Source organism: Haliotis cracherodii, unplaced genomic scaffold (genome assembly GCF_022045235.1).
Source record: "Haliotis cracherodii isolate W230 unplaced genomic scaffold, xgHalCrac1.p SCAF_11, whole genome shotgun sequence".
NCBI lineage: Eukaryota > Metazoa > Mollusca > Gastropoda > Lepetellida > Haliotidae > Haliotis > Haliotis cracherodii.
Genome location: NW_027266266.1, coordinates 23722407 through 23745609, shown reverse-complemented (window position 1 = coordinate 23745609; position 23203 = coordinate 23722407). Strand labels below are relative to the sequence as shown.

At 38.9% G+C, this 23203-nt stretch overlaps 1 protein-coding gene across 2 annotated transcripts in view; it reads right to left on the bottom strand.

Moving 5' to 3' along the window:
* The window catches only part of LOC139456346 (G protein-coupled receptor kinase 3-like), a 135483-nt gene that overhangs the window by 103937 nt on the left and 8343 nt on the right, over positions 1-23203 (bottom strand). For both annotated transcript variants that reach the window (XM_071237991.1, XM_071237992.1), the window contains exon 3: positions 16049-16122. In XM_071237991.1, the coding sequence (XP_071094092.1) occupies positions 16049-16122 (74 nt within the window). The remainder of the gene's footprint in view (positions 1-16048; positions 16123-23203) is intronic.

The window sequence follows — 23203 nt, the reverse complement described above, 5'->3', positions numbered from 1 at the left end:
AACATGGCATGTCAGCCAAATTGATGCTTGTCTTAGATGCTTGAAACTTTCATGAAACCAGCGAACCAAGAATCACAATGAGAGTGATTCTGCGATTCAGATTCAAACCCACGATCACAGGATTCTGGCATGCTAAAGGCACACAACTCTGCACAAGGAATCCTTGTGCCCTAGATGACTGGGCCACCTGTACCCCAAAAGTGATTAGGCCTCAGCCATGCAGGCTTGAATGTATGTCACCCGGGAATGAGAATACTGCCAATCTCCCAGACAGAGTTGATCTCTCAGCTGGCAACCCATCCAATTACCACCTACACACTGTGACGACTCGTTCCTGTGTAAGCTCTAACAACAAGCAAGAGTACTTGGTATCTATTCAGACCTTTAGAATCTGACATCTTTAGGTTTACCTGACATCTTTACATTTATGAATGATATATAAATCTGGTTGAAAAATCAAGATCGGGCCTTGTTTCTGGAACACATATGGCAGAAGTCACATACACATTACATGGCAAGTGGGTGGATGTGGGTGGGTGGGTGTGTTGGGGGGCGGGGGGGTGGCGGAGAGCAGAACAAGACTAGTGTCCTAAGTGAGTCTGTGAGTAGGGTTTACCACCACTTTTAGCAATATTCCGGCAAATTCGTGCCATAGGACACCAGAAATAGGCTTCAAACTTTGACATTGAACCCATTGGGGCAAACGAACCAAGCAAGAACTCTACTTCTATTTCTTGGGCTCAGCCAGTATAACAGAAATGCCTCAATTTGAAACTCCCCGGTGATACAGTAACCTCCCCGGTGATACAGTAAACTCCCTGATACAGTAAATTCCCTGGTGGTACAGTAAACTCCTTGGTGATACAGTAAACTCCCCGGTGATACAATAAACTCCCTGATACAGTAAACTCCCTGGTGGTACAGTAAACTCCCTGGTGATACAGTAAACTCCCCAGTGATACAGTAAACTCCTTGGTGTTGCAGTAAACTCCCCGGTGATACAGTAAACTCCTTGGTGTTGCAGTAAACTCCCCGGTGGTACAGTAAACTCCCCGGTGGTACAGTAAACTCCCTGGTGATACAGTAAACTCCCCGGTGGTAAAGTAAAATCAGACACAAAGTAAAATTGGGACACAAATCACTGTAATTAGATTTTGCATAATACTTGACCGATATGAAAATAATGACTGTTATAACTCCAAGCATACATCACTTCCTTACGAGATTCCTTATGTTTGACATTAATTGGTTTGCATATGACAATAACCCATCATGTTCACAACGCAATGTGACATCTTGGAGCAACACGAGAGTCAGGCTTCAATTTGACTTTGACATTTAGATTCAATTTTAATGGTTGGAAGAGCAGGTGAAAGTGTCCCTGATTGACGTGTTTAATAAATACACCCATCATGGGAAAAACTCACAACATAATAGACCAGCACTGGCAGCAGTTTACGGCTTTACATTTTTCTGTGATACCAGATAAATATTTAAACACATAATCACTTCAAAAATATTCAACATTATTATCATTGCCAAATTGAGACTTTAGAATGAGACAAATGTTTGTTTTCAAAAATCAATATTATTTTCCTTAAAGGGCCTTTTGTTTTTGCACCACCAGTGGTTATTACGAGTTATGTCCCTTCTTAGCCTCTCCTAAGGACCAATCAGATTCCATCACTTGCATTTGTTTCAAACAAAAAGGTTGCGCCCAGTCAAGACGATCTGATCGATAGTCAAGATCTATGTTGTGATAAAAGGGGTCTTACATCGTGAAATGCATCAAATCACCTTTATTAAAAACATGAAAAGATATGGAAAACATCTGTTGACAATGAGTTGGCAGTGCACATGCTTTGCAAATCCTGCAATCGACCAGAATCTGCGCGACAGTTTACGAACCGGATTTCAATTTCATGCGAGATTTTGACTGGACTATGCATAGACTCATTAGTCCAGCCAAAATGAAACTCCATAATACCAGCCTAGTTCGGCAAAGGTGGAAACTGGCTTTTTATAGTCAGTTAACTCTCTTGCCTCGGGAAGATGGTTTCTACTACTCTGAAATTGAATTCAATTACAGAATTTCAGACCTAATTTTAATGCCTTTTGTTATCACAGAAGTGCAAGCTCACCTTAGGAAAGACTTAACTACTTGTGTATATTCATGGTAAGTGTAGTTATTTCATTTTGGAAAAAAACACCAAAAAACACCATTACCCGGGAATGAGTAAAACACTCAACAGGTCGTTAACACCAGTGACCAAGTATGTGAAAAACTCGGTTTTGTAGTTGGAATTAAAAATCAACCTTGTCAAGAGGCCACCCTGACTGATAATTATCCCCCATAACAAAGCTTATTTCTGCAGCCAGGAATCGGTAAAGCACTCACAGGCCACTGACCCCAGTACACAGGGCATACAAAGTCATATAAGTATGTGAAAAAAAACAAGATTTTGGGAAATTTATAATCCACATTTTCAAGAGGCCACCCTGTCTGTTAGGTAACATTAATGAGTAAACATGATAAACGAAAATAAACATTGCAGCAGTCGGTGATTTTTCAGTTGGGAAGGAAGACACCTAAAACCACTTTTGTGAGTACCATTGACTTCCGATCCTGAATAAAAAGTCATGAGAAAAAAATCAGAATAAAACATGGGAGAAAATATAACATTCAAGAGTTTAAAAGTCAAGGATTTTTCAGTCGGACAGGCGACTTTAGGACAGAAGATGACCAAGAATACTATTTTGACAAGGATCATCGACATCAAACATCACGACAGACACATAACCAAAAGATGTAAACAGAAAATACCGACATGATTGTTGGAGGTTTTCAAATAACTCTAACGTAAGGCCTTATCAAAACAGCACACCCATACTAATGGTAAAATGCTGGAACACTGCTTTGCTTTTATGCTAAATCCTCTCCCAGGGTGATCAAAGCCAAGGCTAAGGCTCCCTCCATCACCTGCACAAAGCACCATCACATCCCAAAATACACCAGAATAATTAGTCCTGGCCTTGCAAGGCAGTTTGATACAATCCTGTTGTGATGGGGCAGCTGAATTCAGCGCTGTACATAGATAAAGCATTACTTTACAAACCAGGGTTCGCACGATTCAACTTAATTGAGCTAATTCCCAGACCAAGCAAGACATTTAAACACGACTTTTATTACAGATGAATTTATCGCCAAGTCTTGGAGCCACTTTTACCCAAGTGTTCCACTGCCGATTAAGACAGAACAAATTGGACAGCTTCATCAAAGCGTTGCATTCCTTCCCGGTTCCAGGTCACAGTTATTTCGCTGGATGAAGTTCAAACACTAGGCCACTTACATTTACTGCTTCGTGGATAGAAGTGAGTGGCTGTCAGTGATCAGCTATTACACAATGGCCAGGAACAGGGAAGGATCAGTCCGGGGATACAAACTGTCCTTCAGCATGTAGACATGGCTAAAAGCATTGCATGATAGAGCAAGGAGATTGAGTCTGGAGCAGAGAAACCAGTAACCATGATGTTAGAATTACACCATGCTAGGTTACAAGGTTGTCATGCTGCAAGGAGATTGAGTCTGGAGCAGAGAAACCAGTAACCATGATGTTAGAATTACACCATGCTAGGTTACAAGGTTGTCATGCTGCAAGGAGGTTGTGTCTGGAGCAGAGAAACCAGTAACCATGATGTTAGAATTACACCATGCTAGGTTACAAGGTTGTCATGCTGCAAGGAGGTTGAGTCTGGAGCAGAGAAACCAGTAACCATGATGTTAGAATTACACCATGCTTGGTTACAAGGTTGTCATGCTGCAAGGAAGTTGAGTCTGGAGCAGAGAAACCAGTAACCATGATGTTAGAATTACACCATGCTAGGTTACAAGGCTGTCATGCTGCAAGGAGATTGAGTCCGGAGCAGAGAAACCAGTAACCATGATGTTAGAATTACACCATGCTAGGTTACAAGGTTGTTATGCTGCAAGGAGATTGAGTCTGGAGCAGAGAAACCAGTTTACCATTATGTTAGAATTACACCATGCTTGGTTACAAGGTTGTTATGCTGCAAGGAGGTTCAGTCTGGAGCAGAGAAACCAGTTTACCTTTATGTTAGAATTACACCATGCTTGGTTACAAGGCTGTCTTTCTGCAAGGAAGTTGAGTCTGGTGGAGCAGAGAAACCAATGTTTCATTATGTGAGAATTGACCATGCTGGATGAATTGAAGCTTAGCTAAGATGTGAACCATTTTTCCATAATGTCAGAAATGTATGTTTGCAGCATAGATCATTCTGCAGGGAAGCTGAGTCTGGAACAGAGAAACCAGAGTTCTATAATGTGAGAAGTGAACCACATTGAGTGGCAAGCATTCAGTACACCTTTGGAACCAATAATTGGGGCACCAATTCTCAAACCTGTTTTCTGTGCAAATTTCAACAAGACCATGACTACCTCAGATTAATTATTTCTATTCATAAACCACATCTTGATTTAATAACAAAACCTAAAACATACCCTGTATATCTTAAGAGTTGAGGGGTCAAGTTAAAAAAATAATAATTAAGTTAAAACATTAACAATCCCATGGTAGAAAATGGAAGGAAAGGCTTTTGTAACATATGAATTATATTTATGCTGCAGTGGCTTTCTCAAACTTTTCTTTGAAAGATTTCTCGTTTCAGAGTAGCAAAAGTTTAAGTTCCTAGTACAACCACCAAGGATGCTGAAATCCCTCATCTGAGCAGCAACAGTTTAGGTTTCTGGAACAACCACCAAGGATGCCGACATCCCTCATCTGAGCAGCAACAGTTTAGGTTTCTGGAACAACCACCAAGGATGCTGAAATCCCTCATCTGAGCAGCAACAGTTTAGGTTTCTGGAACAACCACCAAGGATGCTGACATCCCTCATCTGAGCAGCAACAGTTTAGGTTTCTGGAACAACCACCATGGATTCTGAAATCCCTCATCTGAGCAGCAACAGTTTACGTTTCTGGAACAACCACCAAGGATGCCAACATCCCTCATCTGAGCAGCAACAATTTACGCTTCTGGCACAACCACCAAGGAAGCTTTTCTCCGGTTCTTCTCCCCCTCATGTGAGAGGACGACAGAGATCGAGGATGAACAATTACAAAGATGAAATGTCATGTTGCAACTGACTCCGCCCCATCAAATACATTTCTGTTGCAGAATTTGCTTTCCTGGAAAATCAATAATTGTACAATTGTGGAAGACGCAGAGAGCGAACTCATGCAAATGCGACACATTGAGCAAGCAATGCCTGTGTTGACTAGCAATGTGTTGTGCAGATTCGCTGCCCATAATATCTACAGCAAGGACACTGCATATACATAATTTGATTGTTCAACATGCTCCAAATACTCTCAGTTGGTGAGCGAGTGAATGACAGAAGATAACAAGATTATCAGCAATATTAAAACAATAACATTGAAGGGTCCAACAGCATAGAATTAACAGTTTGCATCAATGATGAGAATCTAACCAAGATTTCAGTCATGATTGGAAAACAGAAAATCAAATATTGTCAATATCATTGCCCAAACCTAGAAACATAATTGGGGCGAACCGGGATTCGAACCCACAATCATAGGTTTCTGGCGTGCCCAAGGGACGCAACTCTGCACAGCGAATCGCGGCACCTTAGACGACTGGGCCACCCGTGCCCCCCCCCTGATTCACTGTGAATTAGTACACCCCTACACCCAGTGCATCAACTGCTACTGACCACAACAACATCAGTCCTTCATGTGCTGTTGTTGAAATTGCAGCGATATGTCTGCCTGAAAACCAAGAATGTGCTTCACAAATCAACAAACATGGGTCACTTGTGCATCAACTAACAACTGGACTGACCCTTTACACCATTAAGTTGGGCTTGTCATCTCTTTGCTTAACATGGGGCACGGGTGGCCCAGTCGTCTAAGGTGCCACAATTCACTGTGCAGAGTTGTGTCCCTTGGGCACGCCAGAAACCTATGACGATGTGGTTCACCTGTTGTTGCAACTTGCTGTCCTTATTGGTAAACACAACAATTCGTCTCTGTATGTAGACATCTTCTTGGTAATATTCATGTTCATTTCATGCTATGTTTACGACAGTTGTGCCTTAATTCTGGTATTGAGACACTCATGTCATAAACAAAGTATTACATGAACACTCATAAAATTTCCCCTATTTATCATTTATAACATATTGAGTCTGTAACCATGGTAACTGCCTCACTGCCTCAAGAACATATTCCTCCAATATAAAGTTGTCAAAGTTTGGTATGCATCACATACTAGAGCAATGGAATAAGAAGTAGGTTTGTTTGTTTGTTGTTTTATGCTGCACTCAACAATATTCCAGCTATCAACGGCGGTCTTTTAATAATCGAGTGTAGACCAGACAATCAAGAGATTGATATCATTAGCATCGATCCACACAATTGGGACTGATGACATGCTTCAACCAAGTCAGTGAGCCTGACCACCCGATCCCATTAGTCGCCTTTTACAATAAGGATAGTCACCTTTTACGGAAAGCACGGGTTGCTGAAGACCTATTCTACCCTGGATCTTCACAGGTCCATTGAAGTAGGGGATAATGACCAAGTGTAAATTGGGGCTGATACGTCTCCATAAATGATCAGGAAATACAACAAAAGAACCCATTTCAATTGATTCCGTCACTATTTCGGAATCATCCCTAACAACAGTTAAAGAAGGCCAACAGGTAACAGATGTCCAAATGATGTCAAAGAATCATAAATGTGCCCAACAAAGTCTGACTTCATCACATAACAGATACAATAAAATTTAACAAATTAATTAATTCTAAATCAGTTTTCAAAAGATTTGTAGCTAAAATCTTTACCCAAATTTGATTGTGTACTACCAAATTTCAGTTTTGAAATACCCTCCTTCCTTGTAGACCCTTGACCTCATTGGTCATTGAAGACTGTTCACTGGTTGTGCCCATAATGACTAGCTGTCAAGAAAGCGCTACCTCAACATATTTATTACAGCCACTGACAATTAAGACAATCCCCGTATTGAAATATGTCATTACTGGACAGTCTGGCAGTAGAATTAGGCACATTACTTGACCACATGAGTTCAATCACACAGCTCATAAACGTGGTATGATGGGTTGCCATCTTGTTCAGACATGAACGCGTTTCATGCAGGAAGCAAGATCAAAATAATCTCTGTACCCTTTGGGTTTTTTTGCATCAGACAATACATGTATCTTTTCTTGTTTCAGAGAATAGCAGCATGAATGTATGCTGTTTGATTTCTAACAAAGAGCAGCCCATATTCCACTTACTGAGAGATGTTATCAGCTGGTTCTGATAATATTACAAACAGTTAATTACAAAACTTAATTACAAACAGGTAGTTTCTGCGGTATTCTTCTTTCTTGAATGAGTGAGTGAGTTGGCTTTTACATCAACCATTAGCAATACTCCAGCAATATCACGGCAGGGCCACCAGAAAAGGGTCTTCTTTCTTGAAAATAATACCATACACAAAGGCCAATAATTATTAGACAAATTAAATAAATAAATATTTAATAAAATAATAAATTGGAAAGATAGTTATACCTTGTTTTGATACCACATAATTACAGGAATCTTTAATTTCAAGGATGCACATCAGAAACAAGAACACTTACAGACAAAATCCTACCATCATCTCCTTTCAGAAGGTTTTCTGTCAATAGAACTAAGTATTAAACAGTTATTAGCGGTAGTAAATTAGCCAATTATAAGTTGTCAGGTAATTAGCGTGGACAGTGGCTCCACCTGTCCACTAATGAGGAAATCAATGTCTCCAACAAGCAGCCTCACACCACACCCTACTTGACATGAGGACTGACTGTTGATGTTACAGAGTTAACAATCATGTCTCCAGAGCTCCAGATAAGCTGTGTATCTGCGTGAAATACGCATCAGAAATGTAGAGATACGCAGTAAAATCAAATCCAAGCATATCAAATACGCAACGAACATTACAGATACGCTACATAACTTTAACTTGTGCGTATCATCAAAATATTTTGAAATAACCCTGCTTATTCGATTAGCAAATCAGCAACTTATTTTGAAATTATAAACGGGCATTCCGTCAACCTTGCCTAACTCCACGATGACACTTACATCAAGATCATCTGCCATCACACTTTCTTGTGGAAGTATCATGGTATTCTTGACTCCTATAAAGCTCTCAAAACCCACATGACACCAGTTTGCAGGGACTAGATGAATAGTGTTTTTTTTAAATATTTAGCTTAAATACCCAATGTGTAAAAACTAGTGGGTAACAGAAATTTGAATACCCAGATAGAATTACTGATACCAAATGATTTTAAAATGCATGGTTAAAATACCCACAACAAAAAAATCTTATCTGGAGCTCTGTGTCTCTCTGGATGGCATGCTTAGAGAATTACGACCGCTCGGAAAAACCACTGTTGAACAGTACAACATACGTAATAATGGCCTTGAACTTCTGTCATTTGCATTAACAAAAGATTCATGTCAAAAATGAAAGAATGATTGTGACATCTTCATGAAATATAGAGTGAGTCTGTCAATAATCAATAAAGCTTACGTGGAGCCATACAGGAAGTAACTTTGGAAATTACAGCTCATGATAAACATTTGACGTTTCCAACCAATCTTACAATGCTTTGGGGAGGGCGGGAGTTGAAGGAAGATTGGTAATTCATTGTGGGATTATTAGAGGGGACTGGTCATGTTTTTAGATGGGGGGGGGGGAGTGAGGAGAGGGAGGGAAAGGTAACCCTGTAAAATTACGACTAACCCCACACACACACCCGACAAAAAAGGATGAGTCCATTACACTGGTGCAAAAATAAACAGTGTTTAACTAGATGCAAAATATTGCATGGATGCAAATTATTTATATTGTAGGTCCTGGAGAAGCAGAACAGCAAGTGTTTGAATCATTCAAACTGAGCAAGATAGCTGAATGCAATTCACAAACAACTCTCATGTCTTTCCTTGTTAGAATAGTGTCAGTGGTTGATTTTCTTCACTCTAACATTAAAATCCCCATCAATAATAAAGGCCTTATAAGGCTTCTGATAATGTGCAATAAGACGTCAAACTGCCGCATGCCACCAGCCTGGGACCGACCGTATGTCGATGCCTGGGACTCATGTTCAAAGAAACACGAGTTCGTAAGAATTAAAACACTGATGCATTCTGACCCTTTATCCCATGCAAAGCAGACCACACCAGTCTGCCAGTTCTCCCCAGAGTGGCCCAGTCGTCTAAGGCGCCGAGATTCGCTGTGCAGAGTTGCTTCCCTTGGGCACGCGAGAAACCTATGATTGTGGGTTCGAGTCCCGGTTCGCCCCAATTATGTTTCTGGGTTTATCAGCACCATACCATGCTCATGGGTTTCACCAAAGTGGTAAACATCAGAGACCTGCATCACTTCAGGTTTTCCTCCCACATTAAGCTGACACGCCATGATATAACTGGAATACTGTTAAAAGCGGTGTTACCCTAACTCACTCACTCACAAACATATATATATATATGTATCAGGTTAATCCCCCAACAACAGCTGTCTGTAAGCAGAGATCTGCAGGTTGCCGAAGAGGCTAGCAGTCTGCCTCAAATAGAGGGGCTCAACTACAGAAAAAACAGAACAGGTGCTTGTCTTGCTCATTTAAACTAAAACAGATTATTTTCTTCATACTTTAAAAACACTTCGGTCATGTTTTTTTATAGCTTAACAAGTACATGATTACGCCTCAAAACATCTTTCAACAAAACATGTGACCTGGAATATCTTTTTACTAATATATTTGTCACCTCCCAAAGCTCTTAACTTCACACAGAATCATACTCAAGGCATGCAAAGCACATGGTACAAGAGTCTTTGCCAAAACTTTTTTCATCAACTAGCCTGAACTTGACTTTTAGCATCCTTACAGCAGAGCATAGAATTGTCACATGGACAATTAATCAGCTGAGCTTACTGCACATACTACAGTACAGAATATCTATAAGCTTGGGCTTCATACTCATGGCCAAAATCACAGCCCAAAATATCCCTGTCATGGCCAACAGACCTGCGTGCATTCATATAACCCTTTCAGCCATATTCAATAAAAATTAAAAAAATAAATGACATTTTCAAAAACCATTCAGCCATCTAGCAAATTGAATGGGTTGCACTGAGTGCTACACTAAGGTAAGGAACATGGTAATCTCTATGTAAAGTTACATATGCATAGCATATACTAGACTAGTGGATACGGCAGAGAAATATGCATATGATCGTCATATCTCCGCCTGCAGGAAGCCAGCCTGCTAATGGCAATCAATACCACATCCCAGATGTTGCAACAACAGAGTGAGATAAGACGAAAAAAGACCTGTCATGTATCATGTTGTATCACAGACACAGATGGAGCTAGACATCACATAAAGCTATCTAAAATGTGAGAACAAATAGATAGCACACTTTCCCCGTCACAATTACCATCCAGCCATTCATGACAAGCATATGCAAATTTGATTGTTGTGTTGACATCAACTTAGAATCTATGATTATAAAATGCATGAATTTATTATGATAATGACCCTTCGCTCATATACATGTTTTAGTCCTAATGCATAGTGGGCATATCATGCATATTGGTAGGATATATATTACTGTAACACATACATGACCTTGGGATAATTATATCTCACTTATATACATGATACATGGATAATGCACTTTGTGCATACTGGTAGGATATTTATTATTGTATCACATACACAACCTTGTGATAATGATATCTCACTCATATACATGATACATGGATGATGCACTTTGTGCATATTGGTAGGATATATATTATTGTATCACATACACGACTTTGTAATAATGACATCTCACTCATATACATGATACATGGATGATGCACTTTGTGCACATTGGTAGGATATATATTATTGTATCACATACACGACTTTGTAATAATGATATCTCACTCATATACATGATACATGGATGATGCACTTTGGGCATACTGGTAGGATATATATTATTGTATCACATACACGACCTTGGGATTGTGATATCTCACTTATACCCATGATACATTTATAATGTACTTTGTCCATATTGGTAGGATATATATTATTGTACCACACATGCAACTTTGTGATAATGGCATATCGCTCATATGATTTGCATATTCACAGCTGAAGTTTAGTTGTTGAAAATTCACTTGTGGGTTATATATCGTTGCATCACACATGCATATGTGATATGACAGGCTAAATTAATTGAACACAGTTTGATTGAAGCTTCTAAATCAGATATAGCCCCGCGCTAATGCATTTCATCTCTTGTACAACCACTGCAAGATATAGCTTGGGCAACATCAGTTGACAAGGAATAATGCTGACGTATGCAACATAAAAACATTAGCTCCAACAAAAATCATAGAAAAACAAGGTAAAAGGTGAGCAGGGCTTACTAATACCCCTGTCTTCAACACCAACATATTTCAAAGTTCATAAAATGAAAAATACCTAGATTTTTTCAGAAAATCCAAATATTGAAAACAAACTTTACACTGCACTTCAAACTGTACCCCCAATTGGAAAAGAATCATGAAGTAGTATTCTAGTTATGGGTCACACAAATGGTTCCGATAAAAAATGTAAATAAAAAATGAAAAAGAGCTGTATTTTTTCAGAAAATCCAAATATTGACAACAAATTTTGCAATGCACCTCTAATTCTAATTTGACCGTTAAATACCCTAGAAAATGTCTCATCACTATGATGACATAATATACAAAATAAAATATAAACCAGCCTGGCAGTCATTAATATTATTCTTCAAAGAGAATCATTTCTGCAACATATACTGTAAACAGCTTTATTTCTGCGCCGTTAAAATATTGCGAATACCACACCAAAGACAATACTGCGACGAGATATTTTTGAGAGTTGCTGTGTTGAGATTATCAAATATGATAATTGACTCAACTCAGTGTCATGACTGAGTTTGAATGCAAACCATATAAGAAGGATGTTAATGAAAGTTCGTCACTCACAAATTGTGACAATGTGGAGATACGTAACGGTACACGCAAGATGTCTTGTTTCCTGTGTGGACAAAATTGTAAAGGACACTGACGCAATCAAGCGAGGTTGGAAGAAGGCAGGATTACTGTGAAGTAACAGTGACACTAATTGGTCTGTTTACACTGTCATTTGTGATGTATTGTGTGACCATTCTGCATTCATTTGTGTTGTTAACTTATTGAGTAACTTGTGGTTCTGGTTGATGATTTCAACATTTGATGACGTGTTGCAATGAATAAAATATGTATGTATTATTTATACTTATTTTTGCGTTTTTAATTTTTGCGATTGAGTCTCGTTCGCAAAACTCGCAATAATAAAACGGTCGCAAAAAATTCCCTGTTTACAGTATTACATGGCTATATCAGATTTAATTTAAGGAGTTTGACATGCAAGTTGACATGAAAATCAAGTTGCACCAAACAAAACCAGGTTGCACCCTGGTCCCATACATTTACATGTTGAAACATAGGTCCAAGTCTAAGAGAGCATGACACAATTTACACACAACAGGTATAAGTGATGGTAAATGGTAAATGTGTTCGAGGTCGATTTTGTATGGACAAGTAAGGGTTAGTCCAACACAATTTGATTATTTTTGGCATGTATTTAGTGCATGTAGACATAAATATTAGGATGCATTTTTCAATAATTGGTTGCACTGGTGCATGTTTTATATAGCCCTCTCGAGCCCTCTAAAGTGATATTACAATATATCTATTTCTACTGCATCAAATCAAAGAAGACTTGCAACCATCCCATGAAAACTCATGTTCCAAAACAAAGCAGCTTTCTTGAATTATTCGAATGTCCTATTTCAAAACAAGAATCAGAAAACAATTCCTCTCAAAATGTCCACAGGGATCCTCATCAACAAACTGTTGTTGCAGTCTTGAAGTATCACATGAAAACAGCTTTTTCCATCAAATCTGGATGCTAGCTTGTTTGGTTTCTTCCCAGACACAGTGACGTAGTAAACAGTTTCAGATCTTGCCTAAGGTAGAAATGACATCGCGCTTGACCATCAAATGCTGATTCATCGTTTTGTTGCAAAGGTCAGCAAATTGTGTCAGTAGAGTCATGTTATTTTGATGAATATTTGAACAGGTGCTGAGAGTGAATGGGTTTTATACCTTGGTAAGCAAATGATAGCAACATTTCAGAACACTAGGATTCAAATATATATAGAACCTCAATGCCTGAGAATAACCAGTCTTGATTATCCATTGTGTGTAACAGGCAAAACGTGAAACTCAAGGACAACAGGTGGTCGAGTAAAGGATAAGCATGTCCTGCCCTACCAGTACCACCAGCCAGCCACACAATTTACATTTAAAGAAGTAACTGTTTGACAAAGACAATTCAAGCAGCAAGTTTTAGGCAAATCAGCTTTCATCATGTTATCTAATGCCTGTTTGAAAAACTAACCCACTCAAGTATATCCACGAACCTTTTATGTTATCACTGAAATCCTAGAGCCTTATAAATATGTGCCACATCCATAATGCGCTAAGACACATGCATGTGATAACTTCTATCTGGGTTACACAGTTGTTTATAGCCAGCCTCTGTTGTGCATCCTCCTTCTCCTCCTCCAGAAAGCATCTCTGTGGATCTCAATGGCTTCACGTTGGTCTATATAGGTCTGTTGCATACTTAAGGCATGTTCCTGACATCAATCATAACCGTTTGAGTAACGTGTAAGTTGATACATGTTAATGTCTTTTTACTGTGTCTGTGCCATATCACTATGATGGTAAGATGCCAATAGTTTTTTTTAGAAATTTATGTTCTGCTTTCCAAAAACCATCAGATATGTGCCTATTGCAATTCCAAAGGCACCAATAAGTTCAAAGCATAAAGATGAAACACAACGCTGGGTATTTGTATGTGAAGACCATGGAGGACTATAAGAGCATCTTCAACCACAAACACCATAATTACCGCAGGACCTTCCAAGAAAGGGCCATGAACTCTCTGGTAAAAGCCCATTATATCCCTCTATGGTGGGAGATCTAATGATCCCTTCTAGCTGGGCTGATATCAGACTTGTAGCCAATCATTTGGAATAACAACACCCTTATCTTTCAGCATACAACATGTAACAAATCTGCCCCTACTTCACCATGCTACATATTGATATTTATATGTATTATATCCCATGGGCTTTTACCAGAGAATGAAGCATTGTTCAATCATATTCATGTGGCATGCCATAAATAGTATATGTGTGCTGTATAAATGATATAGGTTGTATGGTGCTGCAAGGATAGTCAAACTATGTTGCACTTCATACAATGCATGTGATAAATTCTACATTAATACAATATTGCACTACACCATGATAAATTGTGCATTTATTCAATGTTGCACTGCACATAAAAAAATGTACTTTTATACAATGTTGCACTGCATCGTGACACTTTATCACATGAACAATAATACAAGTTATGATAATATATCACAACCTGGGTTACTAAGCCTGTGTAGCTAGCTGCTTCATGCATCTGGTGCGAAATGAGGATGTATGCTTTTACATGCATCCTACATATTAACACTAATCATGGGGCCAAAACATAATGCTTGCATTTTACTTACAATATGTCCTTAAAAGTTTAAAATTATTAGGCATATATATAATTAATGATATTTCAATCTTAATTTTCTTTACAACTTGTTACAGTATTGAAAAAAATGTCAGGGTTGAAGAAGGGGGATGTGTGGTTCCACAAACACAAGTATTGTTATGCCCTAATGCATATAAACATAAACTATGCATAGACTCTGCCTTGGCTGTCACTGACCTCTGGATATCACAAAGAATGATAATGAGCATCACACACATCCATGAAACTCACTTATATGGAATCCTGATGCCAGCATTAGTGGCCAGAAGAGGTCCAATGTAAACAAAAGAGGATGAGGCATGGAGGAAGTTCTAACAACAGAGATTAGCAGGGATGTGCAGGCTGGAAGCCATATATCAGGGTGCAGACTGGCATAAATATTTGCACAGGATGGTTTGTCAATGCTGTGGTGTGGGAGGGAAACAGCATCTATTTCCCTGTGATGGGTCAGGGTAGAGTCAGACATCTTTGTCAGAGAAGGGGAAAGGTGGACGAAACATATCAGATGGGTTATGGTGAGAGCGGATAACTTGTTGTGGATGGTGAAAAGGGGTGGATACTTTGTGGATACTTACAGATGTCACACAATACAACATTTTGTCTATAGACTCACTCATAAAGGTCAAGGTCAACTGGCCAATACCAATTAACATGACGCTTCGTCAAGTCAATTATTCTGTATAATAAAACAATATGAAACAAGCAAGTTTACGTTCTGTATTATGACAGGAAGTAAGGAAGAGCTGGCCAGTCTTCTTTCGGGCTGGTTTCGTATCCGAAAGACAACCAAGAAAGTAATGAGGAATTTAATAAAATAGTTTGTACTTGCATATTGATATCGATGCGAGATCAACATGGACAACTGATATGGGGTTATGAGAATCGATGCCAAATTAAGCGTATCGGGTATCGTATTGAGCAATGTTTGCACCAATGCACACGTGAATCGTGACATCACTACTTTGTGGCTGATGGAGAAAAGGGGTGGAAAATTTGTTGTTGATTAATACTTTGTGGTGGAAGGAGAAAAGTGGTAGATACATTGTAGCTGACAGGTGGGAGAAGACGCCAGTTATCAATTTGATGGGTAAAGGAGTATGACACATGTGCCATTCCTGTGGCGGTTGGATGCTAAACATAAAGCATAAACATAATAGCACATACACCGACATGCACACTGCGTGACTAAGTTGTCCTGGGTATTTACACATCAGAGGATTATGCAGAACCCACACACTTCCTGGGTGTTGGCACATCAGACAAATGAAGACTACAGTTGCCACCTACCTCCTCGTAAAACTTGAGCTGGGGAACTGGGTCTTCACACATATTGTTGCAGAAATCCTTGAATAGCAAGAATCCTGGAAGAACAAAACAGACATTCTTAGCATATTCATCTTCTATTCATGGGGCAGCTTCATAATCACATGTACAGACCTAACCAACAAGTTTTAACAAAAATATCCTTTAAAAAATGTGCCTTCGTAGCCAAAGCAGCATTCATTCTCATGCTGATAAAACACTGGTGGCATGGGTGAAAAACAAACATATCATTTCTCCATGGTTAAGATGTACAGCTTCTATGGCTGTTGCTGCACTTGTGACATTCTGGCTGAACATGTGCATGGAACTAGGGATTTACCTGGGTCTATCTAGTTTTGTGTCCAGAATCTCAGTCATACTTATATCATTTTATTATTTGGGGGAGGGGGAGAGAGTCCAAGTGATGAACACTGGCGGCATGTGGCATGCTTTACTTCATGTCTAAGAGTGAGTGAGTGAGTTGTGTTTAATGCCGCTTTAAACAGTATTTCAGTCATATCGCGGTGTGTCAGCTTAATGTGGGAGGAAAGCCCCAAGAGATGCAGGTCTTAGACATTTACCACTTCGGTGAAACCCACAAATACGAGTATGGTGCTGACAAACCTAGAAACATAATCGGGGCGAACCGTGAATGAACCCACAATCATAGGTTTCTGGCATGCCGAAGGGACGCAACTCTGCACAGCGAATTGAGGCATCTTAGACGACTGGACCACCCATGCCCCTTCATGTCTAAGAACATACCGACCTCTCATCATTGCAAGTGCTCAGAATCCTTAAGCCTTTACAGACGGGGATTGCAATGTCAGATTGCACAACATCAACCACTGGCTCCCGTAACTGAGTGTATTTCTATCCAGAATAAAAATGTCAGTTATATGCAACTGCAATCTGCAGTTTTGTTTTATTTGACTCAAACAGCCAAATATTTTTAAATCCCAGAGGACTCAACGTAAAATGCATTCAATCACAATTTGTATGCATGCGTACATGCTGCAACATATTGTGTCCCATAAACCCTGATGGAACATATCTTGATTTCCACCCTGTGTGTGTTAGTTAACAGCTTGGCTTGACAGACCAACACTGACATGTAGGTCTGGGCGTTGGAGTGCCCTTTTCCGATACGATACGTATCAATATATAAAATATAATATAAAAACAATATGCCATACGTACTGACAATAAACGAGGACTGGTATGTGTCAAAGGGATTTTATTTGCATATGGCGCAATGATTTCATTTATTAATAGTCTTACTGTCTAATATTCAGTTTAATATATAAACAATATCTTAAATGAAATAATGAGAAATTAAACTTTCAAGAATTTGATTTCAACAAACAAATCATTTTCAAACAAAACTTTTCATCATTTTCATGTTACCTTTCATAGAACAAAGCACATCTCCACATTGAAACAGTAAAATAGTCACTGCATTTCATCATGTTCTGAGGGAATTTTCATATAATTTGTAGTGACAGGTCATCATATGTTCATCATACAATAAATATTGTTCCAGGTTCTCTCTTGTTTAATTAGCAACAACTATAGTCTGGAAGGTAATTTAAGGTACCGACATTTACTACAATATCTGAAAAACTATCGGACCTACTCCAGTCAAAGTTGGTATGAGATTATTAAACAGTCATACATAACTTGATATTACATTTAAAGACAATCCGTGAATGAATAAAAAAATCTCTCTATTTAGCTATCACTATATTTCATCAACAACCAGACCTGTTCGTCACGGGTGGAACGAGCATTCATTGAAACAGCTATCTGCATAATGCTACCCCTACGTCACAGGGCCAAATGACACAGTTGAACCAATCAACTCAACTTGAAAGGGTGCACAGGAATCACGCACTTTGAGACGCCCAACGCTAACACAGTATTCATGTGTGCGTGATTCCGTGCACCCTTTCGAGTTGAGTTGAGGGTTCTCTTCCACCAGTGCTGCCTTACCTGAAGGCTAGGTGAATATCATTTAAAATACGACCTTTTGTGATCTGAAATTTGTAAATTATTATGGAGAGAGTTGTGGGTATGTCCATTTAGGTTTGGTTTTGTTGTCATTCTAAAGTCGAAATGTGCCTGCGTCTTGAAACTTTATATCCATGATTGTATTTTCTTCTTGATTTCTGGTAAGATTTAAGTGACAAAAAAATTTGTTCCAATCTCTTTGGTATATAGATCAATGTGTTAAACTGAATAAGACTTTCATGGACTACCAAAGTACTTCCGTTGTAAAAACAAACTTGTTTTGCCATTTGGGGATCAACAAAGTTGTGCACTCCGCCACTTTTAGCTGATGCAAAGCTCCATGCAGCAGTAAAGGAATTGGTTATTCACAGTGAGAGATCACATGCAGCGTTGCAAGTATGCAACTTTCTGTTTCGATTGATTGAATAAACTATCCTGGAAGTTCTTATTGACATTTCTAGGTACGGCAGATAATGTAAATTAAGAAATACAACATTTTCCATTTTTGTTGGAGAAAATGAGAGTGTCAATGCAGACGAAACCATTGAAAGTGTGACAGTAAGATGTAAGCTTTTTACAATCAAGATGAATATATGTCGGTGCGATATCTTTGACAACCATCATGGAATTGCAGCCTAAGTCATTCCTGTAAGTTCGAAATGTAAGTTCTTATTTACAAACTTATGGTGTTTGTAAAATAATGTTTATTTATCTGATACTAGCCAAGACTGAATCGGTACATTGTATCGGCATCAGCAACCGATGGCAACCTGTCAGCTAGCTGACCCAGGCCGACTGACAAGACAGGTGAAATGGCTGTACAGCTGTATACATACAGTTCCAACTTTCTTGCTGCACATGTGCACAGAAGATATCTTTATTCCCTCCTGTGTTTCATGTTTTAGCTAACAAAATCACTAGGCATATTTTTGGGTCCATTATCAGGGTGCCCAATAATTCTTTTAGCCAATGAATATTTACTTGCATTTTATCATTCACTTTGGCCATTGATACTTTTCTTAAGGTATTCAGTATCTTTTTACTCTCTTGTAGCTAGTCAATGAGTTGACCTATTTAAAAACATAAATACTGCTTGAAACTGTTTCAGGTGCTTCTAATCTGCATCTGTCTATGTGATGCCCCAATATATTATATATCGCAAAAGAACACAACAGCGATTAATGTCTGAGATATAATAAGCCAGACGTAGCACTGTTTCGCATTATCAACTGCAGCGAGTTCATGTAAACATGATGCCTGCCTTCTGTCAGTAAATACAGATCTGTAAAAACCGGAACACAAGCCGAAAAGTCTACATTAGGTGATTATGCAGGGTCATTACACAATTGCTATTTTTTTTGGTACCAAGTACCACAAAGTTAATTGGGTTATGGTGATTTATTGTAGGAATCTTAAGTAAATACTCACCGAACCCGAAATTCACTATTATATCATTTATAACCTGCCACTTATGACACACTAGGCTTCTACTGCCTCTTTGTCATCTGCATGTTTGTAACTGTGACTTCTTTACCTTGTACTCAACCCTCAAATCTATTGTCATCAATTGAATGTTTCTTTTAAATATACATTTGTTTGTATTTCTGACTTGTGATTCGTTTAAGGAAATTAACCTCAACCTGATGATGTCTCTCAATATGCCACCTATCCTGAGCATATAACCCCACCACAATGGCATGGAATGTTGCTCACACTGACAACCATTGGTTTGCCTGTCCCGAACCACTGACAGGTCATCACAACACAGCAAGAATAATGCTGACTTCAGCAGAAAACTACATCACTCACTCAGCACAGTGAAATCTGTAAGCCAAGCGTTCCTGAACCAATTCATGAATATCTGTCAATGACTAATTTGAATGGAAGCCTGAGTGTATTGTCCCAGCCAGAAATTTCAGCAACTGTTCTAAAGCCCAAGTCAAGTAAAATGTCTTTCCATCTCAAGCTCTGGAGGTTGTGAAGAAAAAATCTAAAATGATAAAATCAGCACATATTGACTCCATAGCTTGCTGGATATTATCTCAGTGCATTTTACCTGAATCTTGTTCATAAATTATGCACCTGCGTAGCAGATTGTGGCAGATTATGGCCATCTTCAGATAGTATTCCCATTGAAAGTCAACTGCTCCAGGTCACATAATGAGCGGCCGTTACACAAGGAAGAACATGCTATTTAGCCCTTGAGGTCCTCACAAGGTTAAGTCGTATAGAACACATCCTGGCAAATTCATCCCTTGAGGTAACAATAATTATGTTAAAACTTCATTAAACTATTCATCAACATGGACTGTGTATTCCTTGGATTGTATTGATGAACACTGAATCTTAAAATCAAAACACCTTAAAATCCCACTCGTTAACGACATTGACACTAGAAACTTCATACAAGAGTAACAAAACTGACATTAATCCAAGAGTTCTGATTGGACAAAGCCCATTCCACAGGAAAGTGGGCAATTTACTCGTCCCAAACCAAAATATTAATCATACGGTGAATTTATCGCTCAGGAATTTTCATCAGCGCCATCTCGTAGTTCTACTTCCTAGCCTGGTCATTTCCTGTGCTGGTCATGCTGGGCGTGTGGAGGACATTTCATCCTCTCCACTGTGTCAAATGGTTGATCCCAAGAGAAATGCCATTGATTGCAGCTTCATCATTAAGGTGTCAATACAAATCAGTTCAACAGGCACAGTATCAGCACCAATGCTGCCCCAAATTAGTCCTGTCATTAGTGAAAGGCATTTTCATCGAAGTCCAGTTAAGATGTAAAAATAACACCCTCCCTTATTGTGGTAGTCCAATATCTTGATCCACTGGCGTCAGGGTCTGATCGAAAGTATCTGCGTACCAATGGCAAACTGATATTGATCTTTCCAATATCTCAGCTTTTTTTCTTCATTTCAATCTCAATGCTATTAATTGAGTGTGACTTTTTCAAATGTGAAAGGTTCTGATAAATGGGTTTTGTTATCTTTGATAATTCCTTCATCTCAAAAGCCATCATAAACAGTTGCTGGTCATAGAGTGAGTGAGTGAATGTTGTTTCATGCCACAGCAATATTCTAACCTTATCTCGAAGGCTTGTAAACAAGGGACCAGGCAACCCAGTGGCTGACAACAGGGGCTAAGAAACTGGGCTGCGACGAGTCAACAAGTGACTATAGGCAAGAGAAGCCACAATCTCCATCGCAGAGTTGCACCACAAGCCAGATTAACTATCCGTGGGGAAGATTCCCAGATTCATCTCAGCATGTTGCATGGCGTGTCAAAACCACGGTCTTGACCATTAGTGATGGGTATTGGCCTGACTTTTGTATAGCCCCTTATTGAAATATTGATTCATGTATTGAAAATGCCTACCACAATATATTGCAAGCCTTCTTTCATCAGTAAATCTGACATGAACCTGAATAAATATTAACCTTTAGTTACATTAGACTTTCACCGCTTTTCTTTGACAACTTCGCTTATGATTGCTTTTTCTCAAATTTCTTAATTTCATAACTTCAATTTGACTTGTTACTTATGCAAACTTTGTGAACAAGATGAAAATTGCAATTTACATGTATTTTCCCAAAGTACTCTGATACATTCAGTGTTAGAAATTGGCACTGCCGCCAAAGTGCCCAGTAGCTAAGGTATCATAAGGACTAGTAGAAATTTGCCCTTTTTAAGGAATTTGCTATACGTTATCTTCACAAGGACAAGTGGACTAAAACTGTTAGTTTCTATTGCTGACATTAGTATTTCAAATAATGGCATACCAGTACTACCGCCACCTCTAGTTGCCATGGTTTCATCCAAGTGGTAAACATCTACAAGCGTGAGTACAGCTTGTGTGAAATAGAGGGTACATATTCTATCACAAGTTAACATACAATGGCAAGACGAATGGAAAAAATTAATTGTGTTTGGTTGTCATGATATTATTGTCGAAACGTATGTCACTACGGGCACTGTGTTCAATCTTAATGGAAGGAGGAAGGCAGTTTTGACTGTTTTGTTTATAATGCTATTGTGTGTATAGTGTAGATTAGCAATCTGTTCTGCCCATAAACAGGAAGGAAACATTTAAACTGTGCGAAATGAAAGTAATCTTTTTTCAATTTGTTTAGATGGTATAAAGGACTAAACTTGAGTGATAATTGATATTGTATTATTTATAAGCCTATTTATATAATATTTTACTGACTTCAATCAGTGAAGTCTGCTATAAACTTAGGCTGCGCAAGCCAATTTCAATGTGTCATACCAGTCATGTGCATCGTGCCATAACTCCTGTATCCGACACAAATCATACCCAGTCTGTGAAAACACTGTCTTGTCAAAGAGTGTTGACTGGAACTCTCTTTGATATGCGACCAGCAGTGAGTGGGCCGGACACTAGATCTAATAAAACAGGCATTTATGGCTGATATTATGAATATTTTCATCTATCATATTTTGTGTGGGAGGATAGTGTCACTTTCAATACTTTCCTCGGCTTAGGCCAATAAAACAATTTGTGTTTCCTATTTTGGCCCATACAAGTATTGGGTAGGTTTGATTTGGGCTATTTTTCACCTTTTCTTTTTTGAAAAATGCTAGTTTGCATCAAGTTAGTAAATGCCTCCATTATATGAAGACACCTACTAGCTTATCTGCAGTGAAGTCATGGGATGATACAGGGATGATAACAAAACCTAAAATGCAACTAGAAAAAAAGGAAGAAGAAAGTTAAGGGTCAGAGACTCCAGAATAAGGTCAGTTAAGAGGGTGGGGTTTTTTTTGGTGAGCAAGCAAATATCAATCACCCAAGATATGAATAGGTTTTGTTTGTTTGTTGTTTAACGCCAAAATCAGCAATATTCCAGCTATATGACGGCAGTCAGCAAATAAGCGAGTCTGGACCAGGTAATCCAGTGATTGATGTCATGAGCATCGATCCACGAAATTGGGATGCAATGACATGCACAATTAAGTCTAGGAGCCTGACCACCCGATCCCATAAGTCGCCTCTTACGACAAGCATAGTTGCCTTTGACTTAAAGCATGGACTGCTGAAAACCCCGGATCTTCATGGAAGAGATATGCTTCCTGAGTGAGTGAGTGAGTGAGCTGAGACTAGG